This window comes from Pelophylax lessonae, assembly GCF_965119305.1.
Source record: "Pelophylax lessonae genome assembly, chromosome: 3".
Lineage (NCBI taxonomy): Eukaryota > Metazoa > Chordata > Amphibia > Anura > Ranidae > Pelophylax > Pelophylax lessonae.
The window spans coordinates 574,315,631-574,340,307 of NC_138770.1; the positions used below are offsets into that span (position 1 = coordinate 574,315,631).

Here is a 24,677-nt window from a genome sequence, read left to right on the forward strand (position 1 = left end):
AACAAGATTAAAAAGTTGTAAAATTTCAACTGCATTTTTTAATGTAAGCGTGTCGCAATGCCAAACAGTTCATACCTGGCATTTAATGAAACCTGCATAAGTTTTTGCTACCTTCATTAAAGTCTTGCCTAAACAGTTAACAGATCCAGCGATATAGACAGCCAAACTTAAAAGGGAAATTTTTGGTTTTACTGTAAAAGATGAGCTTGGTCCCACTGTTTGCAGTCAGACATACGAACATCCTCAAATTTTATAGCCTTGCTGCCACTTTCCTGTTAAAGCAGCCGTGTACTAAATTTGACTGTGCAGTCCAATTGATATAAGAGTTAGACCTAATGCCCCGTACACACGTACAGATTATCTGAAGACTTTTGTCTGTAGACTTACCAAAACCATATAATATGAGGTCAAACCTAAACACTTTCAATTTGTATGCAGTCCAGCAGGCCCTTGCATTACATAGAAAAGGTAAATCTGAAGACAAAAGTCTTCAGATAATCTGCATGTGTGTACGGGGCATTACAAACACTGCATAAAAAAAAAAAATGGTCTGACACACCCCTCGCAGCAATAATAAGTCTACTTCCAGGGCTGATCATTCACAGGTGATTACTGCAAGAGCAATTACATGCGAGTGGCAATGATTAGCTGCAGGGGCTAGGAGCCACCCATTGCTTTCAATGGGGCTGCCTCCCACAGCTAATCACCAGAATCCCCATTGGGGTTCTCACATATAATTAGCATCAGGTCTGTTCGAAAGTGTGAATGTGGCCCTAAAAGACCAGCGGGTTGATGGCAGAGCTCATTCTGTGGTTTGAATTGAACCAAACCTGTTATGCAATACTTCATCATATTCTCAGCCTAAATTGTCCAGCTATGTGACCAGTTTACTTTAGTGCAGTGGTTCTCAACTCCAGACATCAAGTACCTCAACAGATCATATTTTCAGAATTTTCTTTATATTACACAGGCAATTTCATCTGTGCCATTGGTTCTGTAGTTACAACAGCTGTGCCCACTGAGGGAAGTCCTAACATGACTTATGGCCCGTACACACAATCTGAAAATCAAGTGAAAAATACTGCTTTCAAAGTGATTGTACAGATAATCAGATCATTGGTATAGAGCTTTCAAGAGCCAAGAATGACAGTTCATCCAAAATTATCCGATCGGACAAGCATGAACATTTTTCTTGCACGATACCAGATCGTACGATTTTCATTTAATCAGTACAGTTGTTTTTCGAAAATATAATATAAATACACTACAACACATTACATCACTTCTGATTTTTTTTTTTTTAATTCTGTCGTACGAGAATTTTCGATGTGTCACTAGCATGCAAAAAAAATGGACGATCTGTCGTCTGATTTTCGGAGCCTGAGGGTATTTGAGAATGGACTTGAGAAACACTGCTTTAGTGAATCCCTATGATCCAGAATATTAAGGAAACGTCTCAATTTAAAAAAGTATGTATATGCTATCTGCAGTATATGTAATAAAGTCTGCAATTTGGTTAGTGAAACCTATTTAGTCTTTCAATTGTCTAAATTAGTGACAGTATTCAGCTATGAGCCACATGTACCTTGGATCGTAATGATGTCAATAATCGTGATGAATTGGTAGACCTTATCTGAATTGAAAGGAGCTCCAACAAATGCATGTAAAAATTCTATATCAGGGATCCAAATAAAACTTGCAGTGCCTCTCTAAGCTGAGAAAGAGATCTTCCCCACCCCTCCCCGGTTTCAGTGAAGAGAGCAGGCAGCAGTGCACCATTCAGAGGTGTAAGAGTGGTATCCAAGAGAAGAAAAGGTGCTGCTCACCAACCCAGTACATTAGTATGTAGATAAATGAGGCCTCAGCCAGCGCCACTCCAGCCACATCCCCCTGACGTGTATCGGGCAAAACATGTCAGGGAGATGTGGCTAGAGTGGAGCTGGCTGAGGCCGCATTCATCTACAGTACATACTAATGCACCGGGTTGGAGCGCGGCGCCTTTTCCTCTTTTTGATCGTTCTTTATTGGTGAATTTATACAGAGTGGCAGAGATACTAACAACATACATGAGAATCACTTTGATACAAATTCTTGAAAATTCTTACGTTTTATTGCCTTTGGCAGCGACAGAGGTTTTTTGGGAAAGTCTCATACCAGCTGAGGGCCAAGGTCGAAGAGGGCCTACACCCCACACCCTCTAGGTGAAAAAAGAGAACCCCTCTAATGTGTTACCTGACTGGCTGGGAAATGGGCATCCTTGATCATGTACACTTTGAGGGATATCAGACAGTACCTACTTTACTTTGATTTCTCAGGAACTTCTTTGTGTATTGGACTATGCAGTATATTCACACTGGTGTCCAACAGCTCTGCAGTGGTCTGATGTTCTACTACGGTTTGCTAATTCACATCAGCTAATTACTGCATTTATATTCATAGTGTGCCAAAAGATTTGAAGAACTAAAGAGCAGTGGGACATCGCCTGTTGACAATCAGTATAATCCACTACTGGCAGCAGGAGGAATTCCTCTGGAAAGCCTGGCTACCTACATTAAATCATCCCTGCTTGACTCATTGGAGGACCAAGAAGATGAAACTGCAGGTCAAGGCAACATCTCTGTGACTGGTGAGCCATGTTCTAAATGATTTTGATTGTATGCCATTGTTTTGTCATGCAGTGACAAATCTGATTTTTTTTTTTTTCTAGTTTAGTACATATCAGAATGAAAAAAATACATTTAAAACACGTTATTGTTTAATGAGAACCTGTGCTTTGCCAAAGCTCCAGACACTGAGATCCTTTTAGCTTGGTCAATTGTTTCCCCCAGTGACATATTTCTCTTCTCTTCCTCCAAAATGGCAATACTGTTGCTTGGTAATTGGCCACTCAGGCAACCAATGATGTCCCTGGAGCCCTCAGCCTTGGATAGGCCCAAAATAAGAATTTGGAGCTTACAATGGGCTTCTGCTTCTCACTCCTAAGGCCCCATGCACACTGAAAAAATAAATAAGACACAATAGCCTAAACCCACTCAAACGTAAGGAATGGGAAAATGTAATGCATGTCACCGCTTTATCACTTGGGGACTGGGTACCTCCACAACTTTGCTAAATCCATAAAAATAAGAAAACTGGGGAGACCCCGTGGGGACACCCCGGAAAGGTAGTTGTTAAGGAGAACCAACAATGATATATAATGCAAAAAAGTTTCTTTATTGAAAAAATCTAATTACAAAATTAAATATTCAAAAAATCCACCCAATCACCTCATGTAAAACCACACAGACAACGTTGTCTCAGTGAACACATTAAAAACGGCCCCATTCACTCTAACAAACCACCGGTATGCAACATAAATATTGTTGTAGATGCGGGTTAAATCAGTTAATCCATGTCATGAAGCAACCCCTATTACTATGGAACCAGATCCCCAGAAAAATAATCCAAAAACAAACAAAAAAACGATATAAAAAAATCAATAAAGATGATGTCAATGGTTGGAAAACACCTATAGCCAGTCCCAGATAGTAGAAAATAGCAGATGAGATGCCTCCAATGGGGTTACTCGGCTGTTGCTGAAACCCAAGTGAAAAAGTTCAGGCTGCCACTGGTGCAGTAAACTTGGTCTGCCTTAACACATCGCTATGCACCTAGCTCTCAATGCAATGGCCTACCTAATTGGATATCCATTCAGAAGTTCCCCATATGCTGAATAGTTGTGCAGACATTGTTTCTTCTGCAATAGCTGACTACTCAAAGCTACAGGTGAACAGTAACAGATTGAAGGCCGTAAGGGTTGGAGCAATCGAGGGTGTCTAGAGGTTTCTCACTAGTCTTCAGCACCCGATCAATCTCCTACCTCTGCCTGGAAATCCAGATCCCACTTCGGTAACAGCCTATGTGTTCGGACATGTAGCCGATAAATGGTGATGATAAACTGTTCTGTCTAGATTTACCAATGCTTGTTTGAGATCCGTGGCCAGCACTTGGCGTAATGCGGAACTGGCTGGGGCGGCCGGTGAGACGCAGATTGGAGCACAGGGTCCTGACGAGGCGTACGTGACGTATGCGAAACGCGCTGACGTAAGCAGCGCACAGAACCCTACGCTCCAGTCTGCATTCCACCGGCCGTCCCAGCCAGTTCCACATTACGCCAAGTGCCAGCCACGGATCTCAAACCAGCATTGGTGAATACAGACAGGACAGTTTGTCATCACCATCTATCAACTACATGTCCGAACCTATGTGAACACATAGGCTGTTACCGGAGTGAGATCTGGATTTCCAGGCAGAGATAGGAGATTGGTCGGGTGCCGAAGACTGGTGAGAAACCTCTAGACACCCTTGATTGCTCCATCCCTTGCGGCCTTCAATCTGTTAACTGTTCACCTGCTTACCTGTAGCTTTGAGTAGTATGCTATTGCAGAAGCAACAATGTCTGCACAACTATTCAGCATATGGGGAACTTCTGAATGGATATCCAATTAGGTCGGCCATTGCATTGAGAGCTAAGTGCATATTAATGTGTTAAGTCACATTTAACCCCCATCTATCCATCTACAACAATATTGATGTTGCATACTGGTGGTTTGTTAGAGAGAGTGAATGGGGCCCTTTTTAATGTGCCCACTGAGACAACGTTGTCTGTGTGGTTTTACATGAGGTGTCTGGGTAGATTTTTCTAATATTTAATTTTATAATTAGATTTTTTTCAATACAGAAACGTTTTTGCATTATATATCGTTGTTGGTTCTCCTTAACAACTACCTTTCCCAGGGTGTCCGCACGGGGTCTCCCCAGCTTTCTTATTTTTACCCATGCACACTGGGCATTTAGCCACAGTGCATGGGGTTCTGGTGTTTAGCTGCAGGCGAAGGACAGAGGTGCCCTGCTACCAGCAGCCTGTCAAGCCCTTGGAGAGGCAAACTGCTGCTGGATGGGGCTGGACGGTGCACCTAGAGGTACCAAAGTATAGGGCAGTATGTGACCCTGGAATACAAGCAGTCTACCTTCTGGAAATTTGTTCCTAAATGCTTTCTGCCCTAAGCCTTAGTAGAACTTAATGCACCAGCCAGCCCTATTCAGCCTCAGCAGCTGTCAGTCGCTCATAATGTTTGACAGGCTGCCAGGAGCAGGGCTGGACAGGGCACCTGTGTACTTCACCTGCAGCTAAACGCTAAGCCCCATCCATTGGAGGCAGAGAAGTAGATACAAAATGATAATATTATATCCTATTTCCTGTTTTAATGCAGCCCTGTATGTAAGCAATGTAGAAATGGAGGGAAAGAAGTAGAAACTGTACTTGGTTCTTTTAGAAATACATTTTTTTTTTAAGTGGTGACACACCACTTTGTTTAAGCCCTACTCTACTCTTGCGTGCCTCAATGTTGCTTTACATGTTACCAGGGTATTGCAGCAAAGCTAGGTCAAGGAAAAGGAAGATGTGAGAGGCTTTACAGTTATTTTCAGAATTTTACTATAAATGACACAAAACTCTTCAACAATCTCACCTGTTTACATTGGCCATATGCAGTTTACATAGTACATGTGTGAATGGTCTATTCAGTACAGAAGGTATGGCTTAAAACTGAAGTTGAATCTGCTTATATTTTGCAATTTCTGCCCCCCTCCCCTAATTAGCATGCAAATACATTTTGGAATAAAAAAAAAAAAAAGAAAAATATATATGTATGTATGTATATATATGTGTATATATATATATATATATATATATATAATGTGTGTGTGTGTGTGTATATATGTGTATATATATATATATATATATATATATATATATTTTTTTAGACCCATTGACCTAATCACTGGGCCCCTATGCTCCTCTATGCAATGCAGAAACATCATGGCTGGTGGGAGGGTCTGGGTGCTGTACATAGCTTTCTGAAAACATCACAGCACCCTGCCTTAGTATCCCTTTCAAGATCCCTCGGCCCTGATGCAAGCAGTAGGCTGGTTATTGTTATAGAACTATAAAAATGCCTTGATAGGTGGGGGGTCATTCTGGAGGAGTGGGCATTCCTAGGGAGTCTACCTTAGGTAATCTCTACCTGTGTTGTTGAACCTCCATGATTGAATAAACTGAAATTCATAGATGAAAGGTGCAGGCAAGGGAAAGTAAGGCTGGGTAAAAAAAAGGGCTAAATGATGCCAGGCATTCTGCAGCCAGAAAATGAAGTGGGCTAAGCCTGGCTTAATGCAGCTTCTAATGCATACATTGTAAAGCTCCAAGTGTGAAGTGAAATCAGAAGAGGAGCATGTACCGGAGTGGAAGACTGAAGGTAAGGTTGGAGTCAAGCTTAATATGTCTGTTCCATAACTCAACATAAAAAAAAAAAACAAAAAAAAACACAATAGCTTAATTCCTTATTAGCCTGCTTTTTAACATATCATTTCTCTTTTGTTCATTGACGGACACAGCTCCTTATCTTCTTGACCATTTGGTTATACTGCCCCCTACAGGAGTAGGACACTTGGCAGGAAAAAGCTTGACTACGCCTATGGGGCAGTTCCAGGGGGTATACTCAGGAGTAAGGACCTAGTTCCTTGCTGGGATCTCTGGTCCTGCAAAATTTTTTTTCCTTTTTAAATTAAACTTTTTCCTATCTTTGGTATTTTGTTCCTGTGAACTCTACAATCAACTGCCAAACTGGGCGACAGACTGGATAATCTAGACCGAGGAGGTCCCCCCCCAGTCTGGCCAGCGATTGTGTGCAGACTTCAGCTCTGCGCTAGGTCGGCCGCGACATAGCCCTACTAGACGGGGGCTGGCCTGCGAGTTAAACGTCTCAGGAGGGCGCATACAACCTGGCCTCAGCCTGACTCCCAGCATTCCTCGGCCTGAGTCACCCTACTGGGTCTGCGTCAACGCACCCTGAGTGCTCAGATAGTAAGGATGATTCCTCTGCTCCTCTAGCTGCGCTTTAAAAGGCGCTGGTGAATGCACTGATTGTGTCAGTGCATGAAACGTTCAAAAATGGAGGCTGCGGCTGATGCGGTGTCAGAGGTGCCGGTCCCTTTTGGCACCCACAAGCTCTCCAAAAGTGGGGAGGGTGTTCCCCTTTTCTGCTTACTTTAACAACATTATCACAAAACAGTGGGGTTGTCCAAAACGCACTTTTGTGGTTCCCTAAGCGTTTTGCTATTCGGTATTCTTATGAGGGTTCTCTGCTTAAAATGTGGACGGTCCCATCTGTAGGGCACTCGCCGGTTTTCAGGTTACATAAAGCTACCTTAATTCCGGTTGAGGAATCCCCAGCCTTTAAAAATCCGGCTGATAGAAGTGCAGAGGATCTGGCCCCCCATATGTTCACTGTGACTGGTTCGGCACTTTGGCCGGTATTTACTAGTGCCCTGGTGTCGCAAACTCTGACCAAGTGGGCTAAACTTTTACGCCTGGATGGGAAACAACTTCCCCCTGCCTTTGTGGTGGGTCCAGGGGCTACAGTTTATCTGTGATGCCTCTTTGGATGCGGATCCTTTGATTTCTAGGCTGTCTGAATCAGCAGTGGTTCTTCAGCATATTATCTGGCTAAAATGCTGGTATGCGGACCAGACTTCTAAGAAGGCCTTATCTGATCTCCCCCTTGTAGGGGATCACCTGTTTGGAGCTTCCTTGCTTGACATCATTAAGGGTCTCACAGGGGGGAAAAGTGTACTCTTCTACCACAGGCTACCAAGGGCAAGGAGCCCTGTCGTAGATGTGGGCCATTCTTCTCGACTCATAAGAAGCCTTTTCGTCCCTCAGGGTCTCACTACAAGTGGTCAAAAGTCAGGGCCTCCACTGGAGATTCCAAGAGGACATGGTCTTGCAAGCCACTAGCGGGCCCTTCCAGACCTGCAGACAAGGCTTCCTCTGCATAAAGGGGCTCCCTCATCCGTATCTGGGGTGGGGGGACGTATTCGCTTGTTTCCGGATCTGTGGACCTCCCTGGTATAGGACAAGTGGGTTCACAAAGTCATTCCGTCCAGCTACAAGATCGAGTTTTGGTCTTATCCTCCAGAAAGGTTCTTCCTTTCGAACCTGCACTTGTCCCCAGATTGCTTATGGGGTCTCTTTGGGGCAGTGCAAGACTTGTTACTTCAAGGGGTGATTGTTACAGTTCCCAGGAAGGAAGGCAAGATACGTCCAATTCTGGACCTCAAGGCGTTAAACTGCTTTGTGTGGATACAGAAGTTCCAAATTAAGTCCATTCGCACGGTAGTGGCGTACCTACATCAGGGAGATTTTCTCGCTTCTATCGACCTCAGGGACGCCTACCTTCACATTCCAATATGTGCTGGTCACCAGCGCTTCATCCGCTTTGCCGTGGGTGAGGAGCATTATCAATTTGTGCCGTTTACCCTTTGGTCTCGCCTCCGCTCCTCGGGTATTCAAAAAAGTGTTGGCCCCGGTGCTAGCATTGTTACGTCAGTGGGGGATCATAGTACTGGGATACCTGGATGATCTTCTGTGAGCTGAGCCTCCGACTGCTCTGATGGACAACTTGGAGATTACTATGCGAACTCTGAGGGAGTTCGGTTGGATTCTGAACCTTTAGAAGTCTGCTCCTGGTTCTGTGCACAAAACTCAACTATCTTGGCCTAACTCTGGACGCCTCAGCCAGAGTTTTTTTTTTTTTTTTCTCTAGGAAAAACTCCAGATATTGCAGGAGGCAATTTAGCTTCTGTTTTCCAGCAGACGGCCATCCCTCTGGGCTTGCACGACAGGGAAAATCCTTTCTCCCCCCTGTACTGGAAGGTTCTCACCAAGTATGCCAGCCGGTCTGGGTGGGTAGGCGTCCTCAGCACAGATTATGCTCAGGGTGTCTGGACTCTGGAAGGGTCCAGACTGCCCTGCCGATTAATGTACTGGAATTCCGAGCAATCAGACATTGTCTGGATCATTGGACAATTCGTCTTCAGGGGTGTCCGGTACTAATTCAATCGGAAAATACCACGGCCTTGGTCTATGTCAATCACCAAGAGGGGAAAAGAAGTGTCCTGGTGTCTCGGGAAGTAGCCGACGTTCTAAGGTCGACAGACCGATTTGTTCCTGCCCTCTCTGCTGTACACATTCAAAGGAAGGTACAGAGGTTTGTAGCACTGTCTCTGGATCCTCTGGCCGATGCCAGAGACGCATTAGTGGCTCCTTGGAGTCAGTATCGTTTGATGTACGCCTTCCCTCCTCTCAAACTTCTGCCAAGACTCCTGTGCAGGATTGAGGCAAAAGGGATTCCGTTCATTCTAGTTGCTCCAGACTGGTCTTGCTGTTCTTGGTACGCCGATCTGGTACAGCTGGTCGCCGATGCTCCTTGGAGCCTTTATCTCAGGGAAGATCTGCTGTCCCAAGGGCCAATTTCCCATCCTGCTTTAGAGTTGCTGGCTTTAATTGCTTAGCTGTTGAAAGCCAGGTGGTGAAGGATAGAGGTTTGTCTGAATGGGTAATTACTACACTGTTAAAGGCTTGAAAATCTACCTCCAAGAAGATCTACCATCATACTTGGAAGACATACATTGTGTGGTGTGAGTCTCTTGGGGCTCTCCCTCACTCCTTTTCAGTGGCTCGAATCTTGGCTTTCCTCCAACGGGGGGGGGGGGGGGGGGTTGAGCAGCGCCTGGCCTTGAGTACCATCAAGGGCCAGGTTTCGGCCTTGGCGGTTTTCTTTCAACGTCCATTGACCACACATTCCTTGGTGCGTACATTTATCCAGGGAGTTCGACACTTCCCCTGCCTACATTTTTCCAGAAGGTGGCCATTTTGGTGGCTATTACTGCTGCCCGCAGGGTGTTGGAACTGGTGACGTTGTCTTGTCGTTCACCTCACCTGGTGGTTCACAGAGATAGGGTGGTCCTTCGTACCTGTCCTTCGTTCTTTCCAAAGGTCGTCTCTGATTTCCATTTGAATAAAGACATTGTGTTGCCTTTCCTATGTCTCAGGCCTAAACATCCTAAGGAAATTGGCTTGCATTCCCTGGATGTGGTTCGGGCAATCAGAGTGTACCTGGCAGCTACAGAGTCTTTTTGGAAGTCAGACTCTATTTGTAAATAGACAGATGGACCTGGGAAAGGGTTGGCCGCTTCTGCTGCGACCATTTCCAGATGGATCAGACAGACAGTGATTCAGGCCTATTCAGTTAGGGGTTAGGTTCTTCCTTTCCCTGTTAAGGCACACTCTACTCAGGCGTTTTGTGCCACCTAGGCCTTCCATCATTAGGCATCAGTGATGCAGGTTTGCAAGGCGGCCACCTGGTCGTTTGTGCACACTTTCACAAAGTTTTATAAGGTGGATGTGTTGGCACCTGCGGATGCTTCTTTTGGCCGCAAGATATTGCAGGCTGCTGTTTAGAGGACCTGGGCCTCTTTGAGGGTATATTGTTTTTTTTAGGTGAGCTCCATGTTACCTGGTTGGGTACGATTTAGACTTGGTAATTTTTTCTTGCTGTTCCCACCCCTCATGTTTGACACTGCTTTGGGATGTCCCAATGGTCAAGATAAGGACCTGTTTCCGTCAATGAACGAAAGAGAAAATGGGGTTTTTGACTTAACCACTTGCCGACTGCCTAACGCCGATCTACGTCGGCAGTCAGCCCCTCACAGGCAAAGTGACGTAGGGCTACGTCACTAGCTTGTGAGGGTCTAGGGAGCGAGCGCGCGCCCCCGGAGGCGCGCTCCCGGACCCCCCCCCCCGCGCGTGTGACCAGCGGACCCGATGTCCGCCGGTCACTCGGCGATCGGCGGGGGAGAGGGAGAATGTCAGGCAGCTTGTGTAAACAAGCTGCCTGTCATTCTCCTCGCTGTAAAGACACTGATAAAACGGATCTAGTATGTAGATCCGTTGATCAGTGTCCTTACAGCTCAAGCCACAGCCAATCACAGTAGAAAGCACGCCCCTAGGGATACACACAGCCCCTCCCTTCCAAATAAAGTTAACCCCTTCACAACCAGTGTATTTTTACAGTAACAGTGCATATGTATAGCACTGATTACTGTAGAAATGTCACTGGTAACCCCAAAAGTGTCACAAATGTCAGTCAAGGGTCCGATCTGTCCGCCCCAATGTCGCAGTACCGCAAAAAAAATCGCAGATCGCCGCCATTACGCGTTAAAAAAAAAACAACAAAAATGACAAAAATCTTTCCCTTTGTTAGTAAACGCGATAACTTTTGCGCAAACCAATCAAAATACGCTTTTTGCGATTTTTTTTTTTTTTACCAAACATAGGTAGCATAAAACAAATTGGCCGAAAATTTTAAAAAATTTTGATTTTTACTTTTTTTTTGGGGGGAATTTCATATAAAAAAATGTGAAAAATATTGTTATTTGACGCTCTTTTTTGACGCTCTTTTTTTGTTTATAGCGCGTGATCAAAAAATCGCACAGGTGATCAAATACCACCAAAAGAAAGCTCTGTTTGTAGGAAAAAAAGGACGTCAAATTCGTTTAGGTACAGCGTCGCACGACCGCGCAATTGTCCGTTAAAGTCACGCAGTGCCGAATCGCAAAATACCCCCTGGTCAGGAAGGGGGTAAAATCTTCCGGGGCTTAAGTGGTTAACGTAAAATCCATTTCTCTGATGTTCATTGACGGACACAGCACCCACCCCTGTGGAGTTGGCTTTCTTCTGACACTGCTTGTAACAAAACTGAGTGCCTATAGCTGAGAGTTCGAGTATACCCCTTGGGACTGCCCCATAGGCATAGTCCAGCTTTTTTCTGATTAGTGTCCTACTCCTGTAGGGGGCAGTATAACCCAATGTTCAAGAAGATAAGGAGCTGTATCCGTCAATTAACATCAGAGAAATGGTAAGTCGAAAATCCCAATTTTACCTTAACCAAAGAGCTGCTTTTAAAGAAGAACTGTATTATTTTTCTGTTAAAAAGAAAAAAGAACTGTACTCTAATAGAAGAGCAGGTTTTTGTAATAAAAGGAGACCCTAAAATCACAAAATAAAAAAATGCACAATATATTAGGCCAAGCTACAACAACATTTACGAGATAAAAGCCTCTACTCCTTTACAAAACACTGGATCTGCCTCACCTTGAATATGCAGTTCACTTTTGGGCACCAAATCTCAGGAAAGATGTTATTAAATTAGAAAGCAATCAGCGATGAAAAACAAATAAGAGGGATGGAGTAGCTCAGCTATGGGGATCAATTCCATAGATTACAATGATTCACTCTGGAAACGAGGCAATTAGGAGGGGATATAATTACAAAGTCCAAAAATATCACTGGTGACTTCAGTAACTGTAATAAACAGTTTACTTTACAGTCCCTGGAAAGGACACGTGGCCACGATTTTAAGGCTAGAAGAAGGGAGGTGTAACCTTAGATTGTGGAAAAGGTTCTTTACTGTTAGAGCAGTAAAAATGTGGAACTCCCTCCCCCAGGAAGTGTTACTAGCTGAGAGTGTCGATGGCTTCAAAAGACTTGAAGTTGTCTTCCCTCAAGAAGCAGAATATACGGAACTTATGGGAATTGTTAGAGAATAAAAATTACACACACACATAGGTTGAACTGGATGGACGTGTATATTTTTTCTGTACAATACAAAAAACCTAAGAGCAAAATTGGCTAATCCGTGGATAAATTAAACCCTAACTCTGGACAGGTAAAACATTTTTAATAATGAGAGAGCTCTGTTGATTGGAACAGTGTGCAGGGGGGCTTGTTGGACCACTGGAGACCCAGACTGCTGCTTGTCTGAATGGAAGCAGCATTCCGGCTCCCAATTATGCTGCCGGAACAGGGCATTTTAACTTTCGACTGCCACAGCCCTTAGCAGCTAAAAACGTAGCACATTCCTAGGGTGCATTCGGGGCCCTGCACCTGCATCAGCCACATTGGGAGCAGCGGCTATATTTGTGCAGCCGCTGCATCCCAATTTACAGCTATGGGACTGCTTGCACAAGGATGCATGCAACACCTGCGCATCCCTAAACACAGCCCTGCATAGAGCACGGATTAAATTGCCTCATGTAAACAAGGCCTATATGCAGCCTGTAAAGAGAAAACTACAGTGCTACTGTTATACCGTTGAAACGGTAAAAATTATTATTTTTGAAAACAAAAACAAAACAATGTGACATTTATGCCCCATTTTACACTTGTGCGACCTGTCTTGGGACTGCAAAATCGCATGACGTCGTACCCCATGATTTCCAATGAGTACCATTCATATCTGTGCAACTTCAAAGTAGTCCTTGCTTTGGTCTGACTTTGATGCGACTTGAGGTCCATAGACCTTAAGATTACACAGGCATTGCTTCAAGTCCAGTCAAAGTCGAGTTAAAATCACGACAGAGCGTGAAAGGGGCCTTAAAGTCTGCTAAAATTAGAGTACAAGTGGTAGCAGCTCCTCTTTATAAGGGTCCTGAGTACCTAATACAGATATGCATACATAAAGAAGAGGGCGCCTCCATTTGAGGGCCATTAATCAAGTAAATGTCATTTTAGGATGAAGAGAATGTGCACTCATGAATGGAGATGGATGTAGTGCGTGTCATTCTGGGGAGTATCGGTGACATCCAGGCTGGCGGCAAGTGATGGAGTGTGTTGGAGGCAGATTTGCTGGGGGAAGCTGGAACACAAGCTGAATGGCAGTGTCGCTCATCCAGGAGAATGAGCGAGTTTGGGGTGCAAGGTCCATAAAGACATAGATGAGTGAGTTTGGGGTGGAGAAACTTGACTGCCCTGACCTTAACCTGATAGAACACCTTTGGGATGAATTAGAGTGGAGACTGAGAGCCAGGGCTTCTCGTCCACAGCAGTGCCTGTCATTTAAAATGCGCTTCTGGAAGAATGGTCAAACATTCCCATAGACACACTCCTAAACCTTGTGGATGGCTGTTATAGCTGCAAAGGGTAGGCCAACTCAATATTGAACCCTACGGACGAAGTCTGGGATGCCATTAAAGTTCATGTGCGTGTAAAGACAGGTGTCCCAATACTTTTGACAATTGTGTGTGTGTTTTTTTTATATATAAATATATATATACACTTCATCTCACAAAAGTGAGTACACCCCTCACATTTTTGTAAATATTTTATTATATAGTTTCATGTGACAACACTGAAAAAATGACACTTTGCTACAATGTAAAGAAGTGAGTGTACAGCTTGTATAACAGTGTATATTTGCTGTCCCCTCAAAATAACTCAACACACAGCCATTAATGTCTTAACCGCTGGCAACAAAAGTGAGTACACCCCTAAGTGACAATGTACAAATTGGGCCCAATTAGCCATTTTCCCTCCCCGGTGTCATGTGACTCATTACTGTTACAAGGTCTCGGGTATGAATGGGGAGCAGGGGTGTTAAATTTGGTGTTATCGCTCTCATTTTCTCATACTGGTCACTGGAAGTTCAACATGGCACCTCATGGCAAAGAACTCTCTGAGGATCTGAAAAAAGAATTGTTGCTCTACATAAAGATGGCCTAGGCTGTAGGAAGATTGCCAAGACCCTGAAACTGAGCTGCAGCACGGTGACCAAGACCATACAGTGGTTTAACATGACAGGTTCCACTCAGAATAGGCCTCGCCATGGTCGACCAAAGAAGTTGAGTGCATGTGCTCAGCTTCATATCCAGAGGTTGTCTTTAGGAAAAAGACGTATGAGTGCTGCCAGCATTGCTGCAGAGGTTGAATGGGGTGTGGGGGGGGGGGGGGGGTCAGGCTGTCAGTGCTCAGACCAAATGCCGCACACTGCATCAAATTGGTCTGCATGGCTATCATCCCAAAAGGAAGCCTCTTCTAAAGATGATGCACAAGAAAGTCTGCAAACAGTTTGCTGAAGACAAGCAGACTAAGGACATGGATTACTGGAACCATGTCCTGCGGTCTGACAAGGCTAAGATAAACGTATTTGGTTCAGATGGTGTCAATCGTGTATGGCGGCAACCAGCCAAGCATGGTGGGTGGAAGTGTCATGGTCGGGCTGCATGAGTGCTGCCGGCACTGGGGAGCTACAGTTTATTGAAGGAACCATGAATGCCAACATGTACTGTGACATACACGATCCCCTCCATTTGGAGACTGGGCTGCAGGGCAGTATTCCAACATAACGACCCCAAACAAACCTCCAAGACGACCACTGCCTTGCTAAAGAAGCTGAGGGTAAAGGTGATGGACTGGCCAAGCATGTATCCAGATCTAAACCCTATTGAGCATCTGTGGGGCATCCTCAAATGGAGGGTGGATGAGCGCAAGGTCTCTAACATCCACCAGCTCTGTGATGTCGTCATGGAGGAGTGGCAGAGGACTCCAGTGGCAACCTGTGAAGCTCTGGTAAACTTCATGCCCAAGAAGGTTAAGGCAGTGCTGGAAAAGAATAGTGGCCACACAAAATATTGGCACTTTGGGCCCAATTTGGACATTTTCACTTAAGGGTGTACTCACTTTTGTTGCCAGCGGTTTAGACATTAATGGCTGTGTGTTTTTTGTTATTTTGAGGGGACAGCAAATTGACACTGTTATACAAGCTGTACACTCACTACTTTACATTGTAGCAAAGTGTCATTTATTCAGTGTTGTTGCATGAAAAGATAGAATAAAATATTAACAAAAATGCGAGGGATGTGCTCTCTGCGTTTGTGAGATACTGTGCGTGTGTGTGTGTATGTATGTATGTATGTATGTATGTATATATATATATATATATATATATATATATATATATATATATATATATATATACACACACACACACACACACACACACACACACACACACACACACACACACACACACACACACACACACACACACACACACACACACACACACACAATGTTGTTGTTGTGTTTTTTTTTTTGTTTTTTTTTTTTTTTTTAGAATAGCACATACTGTTATGATTATTTACATTAAGCACATAACATAGCTTCTGCACTGCATTGTTTAGGCAGAGGCTCTGCTGTCTGATTGTCACCCCTAGGCAGATCACATGAAAAATACTTTGGTTTCTTGACCAGCCACTAGCAGTTGTTGGAGTTTCTTCAGGTTAGATGAATATTCACAACTTTTTATTGTATATGGTGGAGGCCATCTTTGAAGGTCCTCTTTAAGCATGCTTCACATTAAATGCTTGAATCCAAAATAGTTTTTTTTGTGTTCTTTCATTTGAAAAAAAATATCTTCCATTGGCCATTTAAGTGTTTGTATCTGTATGCCCTAATTTTACAAAAGCCTTGATCCTACACTGTTTTAAGGACTGCTTGCTAGAATCACAGGGAATATTCTTCTTGTGTTGAAGGAAGATCTGGTGCTGCATCAGGAAGAAAATGTTCTGCAGAGAACGAAACATCTTCCCCGTCTGTGGATGCAGAAAATACTGATGGAAGCCAGGGGTATGAAAATGTTTTTTTCCTGTCTTTAATGGGTCATATAAAAGGAGAACATGGTATGCACTAAAGAATTTTTACTAAGAATTTGTTGAAAGATTCTCACCAATAGTGCAAAAGTGCCAACTAAAGTAGTTCTAAACCCAGTCACTAAACTCTCGTATGGACATGCCAATGTAATTTCAAGTTGTTTTCAGGCTTTTTAAATCTGCAGCTCTCATTTAAAGTATACATGGTGATCCTACCATGAAGGTCCTTGTTCGGGTACTTTCTGTTATGGGGAGAATATTGTCTCCCATTCATGCCTCTGCGTTGTCAGTCACCCTGTGACATGCACCCCTGCTGGAGACTACTAGTGGTCATACTGACACATTAACCACTTAAGCCCCGGAAGATTTTACCCCCTTCCTCACCAGGGTTTTTTTTGCGATTTGTTACTGCGTGACTTTAACGGACAATTGCGCGGTCGTGCAAAGCTGTACCTAAACGAATTTCACGTCCTTTTTTTCCCACAAACAGAGCTTTCTTTTGGTGGTATTTGATCACCTGTGCGATTTTTTTGATCATGCGCTATAAACAAAAAAAGAGCGTAATTTTTGCAAAAATAACAATATTTTCACTTTTTTTTATATGAAATTCCCCCAAAAAATAATGTAAAAATCAAAATTTTTTAACATTTTCGGCCAAATTGTTTTATGCTACATATGTTTGGTAAAAAAAATCGCAAAAAGCGTATTTTGATTGGTTTGCGCAAAAGTTATCGCGTTTACTAACAAAGGGAAACATTTTTGGTGTTTTTTTTTTTTAACGAGTAATGGCGGCGATCTGCGATTTTTTTTTTTTTTTTTTTTTTTTTTTTTTTTTTTTGCGGTACTGCGACATTGCGGCGGACAGATCGGACCCTTGACTGACATTTTTGACACTTTTGGGGTTACCAGTGACATTACTGCAGTAATCAGTGCTATATATATGCACTGTTACTGCAAAAATGACACTGGCAGGGAATGGGGTTAACTGTATTGGACAGGGAGGGGTTAAGTGTGTCCTAGGGGCGTGATTCTAACTGTAGTGGGACAATGCTATTGGTGTAAAAACAAAGATCAACGGTTCTACATAGTAGAACCGTCTGATCTGCATTTTTACACAGGGAGAATGACAGGCGGCTTGTTTACATAAGCCGCTCTGTCTTTCTCCCGCTGTACCGGCGATCGTAGTGTGACCGGCGGACATCGGGTCCGCCGGTCACATGCCCGCACTCCTCCCTGAACGAGCCGAGGCGGGCGCATGCCGAGCCGAGGCGGGCGCTCGCTCGCCCGCTATTGGCTCTAATAGCAGTGACAGGCGAGTGACGTAGATCTACGTCACTCTGCCTGGCCGGGGCTGACTGCCGCAGTAAATATACTGTGCGCAGTCGGCAACCGGTTAAGCAGATGTGGTCTACTGATCACTATCCGGAAACTGGTCAAGAGCAGTAATGAAGATCAGCAGCACCGAAATACAAGAAAGCATGCCAAAAACGGGGAATTGTGTTTTATGGAACGATAGCATGGTTTTATGATAAAACACTGTTCTAGAATGTTGTCCAGTCATTGTTTGGATCTACTGTATGCTTGTCATTTATAGCTGTATGTGACAATTCTAACATTTTTTAAAATCTTTAATTCTTTTTTAAAGGCCCAATATGGTCATTCATGTATGTGATGAAGCCAAGAACCTTAAGGAAGATTTCACATGTCCTCGGGATCTGCTGATATCCGAGATGAAGTATTTTGCAGAGTATTTAACCACAGATTCCCAACGTTGGGAGGAAGTGGACATTTCTGTCCACTGTGATGTGCACATCTTTGATTGGCTGATAAAATATGTTAAACGTAATGCAGAGGACAGTGACCAGCAAGAGACACCAAAGCTTGGTAAGTAAAATCTTTTTTTTTGGAATATGATGCTGGTAGCATTCTTAATGACTCGCATCCTGAATTTCTTAAAATATGGGAACCGTAGCTTACTTTTTAACTCTTTTAGACTGCGTTATTTGCTTGGCCCTCAGGCTCGAGCCTGTGGGGATACATCCTTATGTATGCCTCCCCCATTACCCATTCCTCTGCATTGTCCCTGACTTCCTACCCTGCTTTCTGCCCTTGAAAACCTTCCCTGATCCCTTCCCCCTGCCCTGGCTTATACTTTTCCCCTTCACCTACCAGTTTTTACTATACCTGTTTACTTTCCACCTCTCTCCCTAACTCCCACCCCACCCCACCCTTCCTCATTTTGTTCTGGCTGGCCTACCTTACCTAACTAGTGAATCCGAACACCCAGAGCTTTTTATCTCCGATAATAGGTGCAGGTACTCCCCTCTTCTGAGTCACCCCTTGTCTCCACCCCCTACCCACCTCCGAGCGCTGTCCTTTGGTTCCACCCTCTACCCACCTCCCAGTACCCCCCATTTTAGAGAATACAGAACCAAGTATCATGTTGTGGTTCTAGGTAATTTGTATAGAATTTGTTAATGATAACTAGAAAAGCAGTAAAATAGATTCCCTGGAATCAGCAACAATAGACCCCCCCCCCAACAATAGATCCCCCCAGCAACAATAAATCCTCCCCTGCAACAATCGCCCCCCCCCCCAATAAATCCTCCCCTGCAACAATAGACCCCCCCAACAACAATAGCCCCCCAGCAACCATAGTTCCCCCCAAGCAACAATAAATCCTCCACTGCAACAGTAACCCCCCCCACAACAAAATGCCCTCCAGGAACAATAGATTCACCCCAGCAACAATGGATCCCTCAGCATCCAGCATCAATAGGCTACTCAGCTCACCCCACTGACTCCAGCATCCCTTTGCCATTGCATATATTCAGACTGGAGGTGCCGGACCTGCGTTCCCCTGCGTTCCCCCTGAATAAAGCCCTGAGAACACCTATCTGAAAATTTTAAGCTCATGATGGGCCCTCAAGCAACACCTTCTTATAGGCCTTGAAAGTTTACTGATGCAAATGTTTGATCGCTCTATCCTGAATCTTTATCTCCTATCAGAAATTTTAGCCTCTGTGTGGGCGTTACGGTTATTCCCCTAATACATTTAAAAAAGAAAAGCATTTTCATAAATTTTACTTTTATATGGTAGATCTGTAGGTGCATGTATCATCCACTGGGTCTTTACAACATCTTATGGTCTTTGGTGAACTACATTGCCGAACTGTGGACAAAATATTTTTTTGTCTTTTTAGAGCTTCATATGTTCACACAATTCCAATTGTCTGAAGCCTTCCTATCCCTTTCTGAAAGCCTTCATCCATGACTGTGAGACCTTTTTTGGTGGATACAATTTTTTCAGATGCTATATAGTCTGTCAGACTGCTATTTTATTCTCTTGGCTAATTTGCTTCTTTATCTAAAAGTAGATTTATTTTTTATTTTTTTTGCAGAACCTGGGAATGTTATTTCAATACTAATATCATCTGAATTTTTAAAGATGCATTCATTGGTGAGTACATTATACCTAATTCATGTTTTTTTATACAGAATCATGCCTATAATAAACAAATTCCTCTAAAAATATCTTTACACCCAGGAATAAAAATGTAATATTTTGCAGCTTACCAGTCCGTAAATGCAGAAGCTGCATTATTTTTATTGTTCAGGTTTTTTTTTTTTTTTTTCATTTCACCTATGATCTTGCCTAGGAATCTGTCTATTTTGCACACAGCGCTTTTTGGAAGTGACTTGCCAGTTTAATATACCCTGGATATATTTACCTCTTCTGTTTAACTTCCCACTATCCAAATATCACTTGATTTTAATGCTCATACAATGCATGACAGTTAAACCTGAATCATATTTTTTATTTATTGTTCCTTTTTATTCTTTATTTGTATAGGTAGAGGAATGCATAAAATACTGTCACAAGAACATGAGTGCCATTGTAGCCACCCCGTGCAATATGAACTGCATTAATGCCAACCTATTAACCAGGATCACTGATCTCTTCACTCATAATGAGGCAGATGATATAAAAGACAGAAAAGACAAATTTAAGAGGTATAAATAACAACATAACAAAAATGTAAATGTAGTTTTCTTTGCATAAAGCACTGTTGGAACACGATTGTTAATTCCATACTTGTAACAATAACACATTTTCGGGGTGGCATAGTGATTCTTTTAGGTTTACTACTGTCCAGCTATCCTGGGTAAAAATTAAAGGAAAGCGTAGTTTTTTAATGATTTTGTAAATCTTCGTTTGAAAATGTTAGCCTAAGAGCCGGTTCACACTATTACGACTTGCCAGGCGACTTGGTCAGCCTGGCAAGTCGCGCACCATCGGGTCCATTGAGTGGTACAGGACCCGTTCTAATAGAAGCGACACAAGTCGCTCCGACTTAGAAAAAGGGTCCTGTACTACTTCGGGGGGGACCTGGAGGCGACTTGCATTGACTTCAATTATAGTTTGTATTTATATACAGTATATCACAAAAGTGAGTACACCCCTCACATTTTTGTAAATATTTTGTTATATCTTTTCATGTGACAACACTGAAGAAATGACACTTTGCTACAATGTAGTGAGTGTACAGCTTGTATAACATTGTAAGTTTGCTGTCCCCTCAAAATAAATACAAACACAGTGTCACGTAGCTGGTAGGTGAGCCTGACGTGCAGAGGAGGGCCTCTCGTACAACTCCGGCTCGTGGGCCTCTGATAGTGAGACAGCGGCCACAGAAGCACGGTGACGTAGGAGTGCCTGTAATCAGTCCAGTAGTGGCCGCAGTGAGCGGGCTGGTATGAGACTGCTGGAAGCGAGCTTGCTGGGCTGGAGTTGTAGCAGGCCGGATGAGCAGGGTGCAGGGTCAAACAAGCCGGGTAGGTAATGGTCGGGCAGGAAGGACATAGACGATAAGCAGCAGAGTAATCGGGTCACAAGCCGGGTCGGTACCAGGAGAGCAGCAATGCAGGATCAACAGGCAGAAGCGAAATCCAGAAGACAAGCCAGGGTCAGGGTAGGAAGCAGACAAGCACAGGTTAGAGACAACAAGCCGGATCAAGATCAGAGGTCACAGGAAGTCAGGAACAATACACAGGAAGCTGCAGACCAAACAGCAATGAATCCATGCAGAGAGTCAGTTTAAATAACCAGCTTGGCGCCATCTAATGGCGGAAAGGTATAACTACCTTATGGACTTCTCTGACACACAGCCATTATTGTCTAAACCGCTGGCAACAAAAGTGAGTACACCGCTTAAAAAGTTAAAATGTCAAAATTGGCCCCAAAGTGTTAATATTTTATGTGCCCACTATTATTTTCCACCACTACCTTAACCCTCTTCGGCATGGAGATCACCAGAGCTTCACAGGTTGCCACTTTTCCACTCCTGCACGACGACATCACGGAGCTGGTGCATGTTCGAGATCTTAAACTCCTCCACCTTTTGTTTGAGGATGCCCCACAGATGCTCAATAGGGTTTAGGTCTGGAGACATGCTTAGCCAGTCCATAACCTTTACCCTCACCTTCTTTAGCAAAGGCAGTGGTCGTCTTGGAGGTGTGTTTGGGGTCGTTCTCATGTTGGAATACTGCCCTGCGGCCCAGTCTCCGAAGGGAGGGGGATCATGCTCTGCTTCAGTATGTCACAGTACATGTTGGCATTCATGGTTCCCTCAATGAACTGTAGCTCCCCAGTGCCAGCAGCACTCATGCATCCCCAGGCCATGACACTCCCATCACAATGCTTGACTGTAGGCAAGACACACTTCTCTATGTACTCCTCATTTGGTTGCCACCCACACGCTTGACACCATCTGAACCAAATATCTTGGTCTCATCAGACCACAGGACGCAGTTCGAGTAATCCATGTCCTTAGTCTGCTTGTCTTTAGCAAACTGTTTGTGGGCTTTCTTGTGCATCATCGTTAGAAGAGGCTTCCTTCTGGGATGACAGCCATGCAGACCAATTTGAAGCAGTGCGTTGCGTATGGTCTGAGCACTGACAGGCTGACTCCCCACCCCTTCAACCTCTGCAGCAATGCTGGCAGCACTCATACATCCTATTTCCCAAAGACAACCTCTGGATATGACGCTGAGCACGTGCACTCCACTTCTTTGGCCGACCATGGTGAGGCCTGTTCTGAGTGGAACCAGTCCTGGTTAACCGCTGTATGGTCTTGGCCACCATGCTGCAGCTCAGTTTCAGAGTCTTGCCAATCCTCTTATAGCCTAGGCCATCTTTATGTAGAGCAACAGTTCTTTTTTCAGATCCTCAGAGTTCTTTGCCATGAGGTGCCATGTTGAACTTCCAGTAACCAGTGTGAGAGAGTGGGAGCGATAACACCAAATTTAACACACCTGATCCCCATTCATACCTGAGACCTTGTAACACTAACAAGTCACATGACACCAGCGAGGGAAAATGGCTTATTTTCAATTAGAGGTGTACTCACTTTTGTTGCCAGCGGTTTAGACCTTAACCACTTCCCGCCCGCCCTATAGGCAATTGACGGTGGGAATGTGGTTGTATTATCCTGACCGGACGTCATATGACGGCGGCAGGATAATACAGCTCTGGGCGCCCCCCGGGGGTGCGCAGAGCGGCGATCTGTGATGCGAGGTGTCAGCCTGACACCCTGCATCTCCGATCTTGGTAAAGAGACTACTGACGTAGCTCTTTACCATGTGATCAGCCGTGTCCAATCACGGCTGGTCACATAGTAAACAGGAACAGCCGTTGATCAGCTTTCCTTGGTTCGTGCCTGACAGGCACGAGTAAAGGAGCGCCGATCGGCGGCTCCCCTGACGGGGGGGGGGGGGGGGTCGGCACTGGTAATCAGATCATTGATTACCAGTGCAGACCCTCGGGGGGGGGGGGGGGGATGCCACTAGAACCACCAGGGATGCCCACTATGACCCCAGGGATGCCCGCCATGACCCCAGGGATGCCCAATATGGCCACCAGGGATGGCAATCAGGGCTCAGGGAGCCCCCCATTGCCCTCCCCATCAGTGCTGCCCGCCAGTGCCCTCCCTATCAGTGCTGCCCACAAGTGCCCATCATTGCCATCTTTTAGTGTCACCCACCAGTGCCCATTATTACCCACCAGTGCCGCCTATCAGTGCCCATCAGTGCCGCCCGTCAGTGCCGCCCATAAGTGCCCATCAGTGCTCACCAGTGCCGCCTATCAGTGCCCATTAGTGTCCGTCAGTGCCACCTATCAGTGCCCAGCAGTGCCGCCTATCAGTGCCCACCAATGCTGCATATCTGTGCTACCTATCAGTGCCGCCTATCAGTGCCACCCCATCAGTGAGTGCCTCCTCATCAGTGCCTATCAGTGCAGTCTCATCAGTGCAGGAAAAAACATATTTATTTACAAAATTGTATAACATAAACAAAAAAACTTTTTTTTTTTTTTTCAAACTTTTCGGTGATTTTTTATTTGTTTAGCAAAAAGGAAAAAACCCAGAGGTGATCAAATACCACCAAAAGAAAGCTCTATTTGTGGGGGGAAAATGACATAAATTTGGTGTAGGTACAGTGTTGCATGACCGCGCAATTGTCATTCAAAATGCAACAGCGCTAAAAGGGGAAAATTGGCCTAGGCAGGAAGGGAGGAAAGTGCCCTGTATTGAAGTGGTTAATGGCTGGGGCAGCTATATGTGACTGTTTTGTGTGGGTCCTTCCTGTTTAGCAATGCTGTGTAGTTACTATGTGTATCAAATGTGGGAGCAATATCGAGTGCATATTTAAAATGAACAGACACACCAAGAGCAGTTTTGCTAAAAAGCATAACACGAAATTTACTGGACATCAAAATACATAAAGCTTCTTACACATAAAAGTTATCATAAAACTAACAAGACTCAAACATACACTCCTATTCCCAATATCCCAAAGAAAGGTCTAATAATACTTCACTCTGGCAACAGCTTGCACTCGATATCTGGAACAGGACAGTGAGGAGGTTTTTTGCTTCATGCTTTCCTTCCACAGCTCCAAAAATGAACCTCTCAAAACAAACCTATCTCCCCCCCATCCCAGTGACTCTATTTATAGTCCTGTATACCAGAGACCACCCAGAGGATGTGGTCATCCCTTCTGACCACTCACAGCCTGTCATTTTGTGAGTGATGTCAGCAAGACATGGTTTCACTTCCCCCAAAACCACAAGGGCAATTGGATATGCGGCAGCCATCTTTACACACGTCGTCAAAGCTCACTAAACCACTTGTGGGTGAGAGATATTCTAACACATGTATGGGAACATTTGTCATGAATCAGTTAAAAAATATCCACAACTGATACACTATGTATTCTGTTCTCTCTGTCATTGTATAGCTGGCCATACA

General features: G+C 44.3%; 1 protein-coding gene across 5 annotated transcripts in view; it reads left to right on the forward strand.

The window, feature by feature from the left end:
* SANBR (SANT and BTB domain regulator of CSR) overlaps positions 1 to 24,677 on the forward strand; it is a 90,465-nt gene that overhangs the window by 35,961 nt on the left and 29,827 nt on the right. For all 5 annotated transcript variants that reach the window (XM_082248943.1, XM_082248945.1, XM_082248946.1 and 2 more), the window contains exons 4-8: positions 2,440 to 2,626; positions 16,252 to 16,345; positions 18,014 to 18,252; positions 19,770 to 19,828; positions 20,222 to 20,382. In XM_082248943.1, coding sequence (XP_082105069.1) covers positions 2,440 to 2,626; positions 16,252 to 16,345; positions 18,014 to 18,252; positions 19,770 to 19,828; positions 20,222 to 20,382 — 740 coding nt within the window. The remainder of the gene's footprint in view (positions 1 to 2,439; positions 2,627 to 16,251; positions 16,346 to 18,013; positions 18,253 to 19,769; positions 19,829 to 20,221; positions 20,383 to 24,677) is intronic.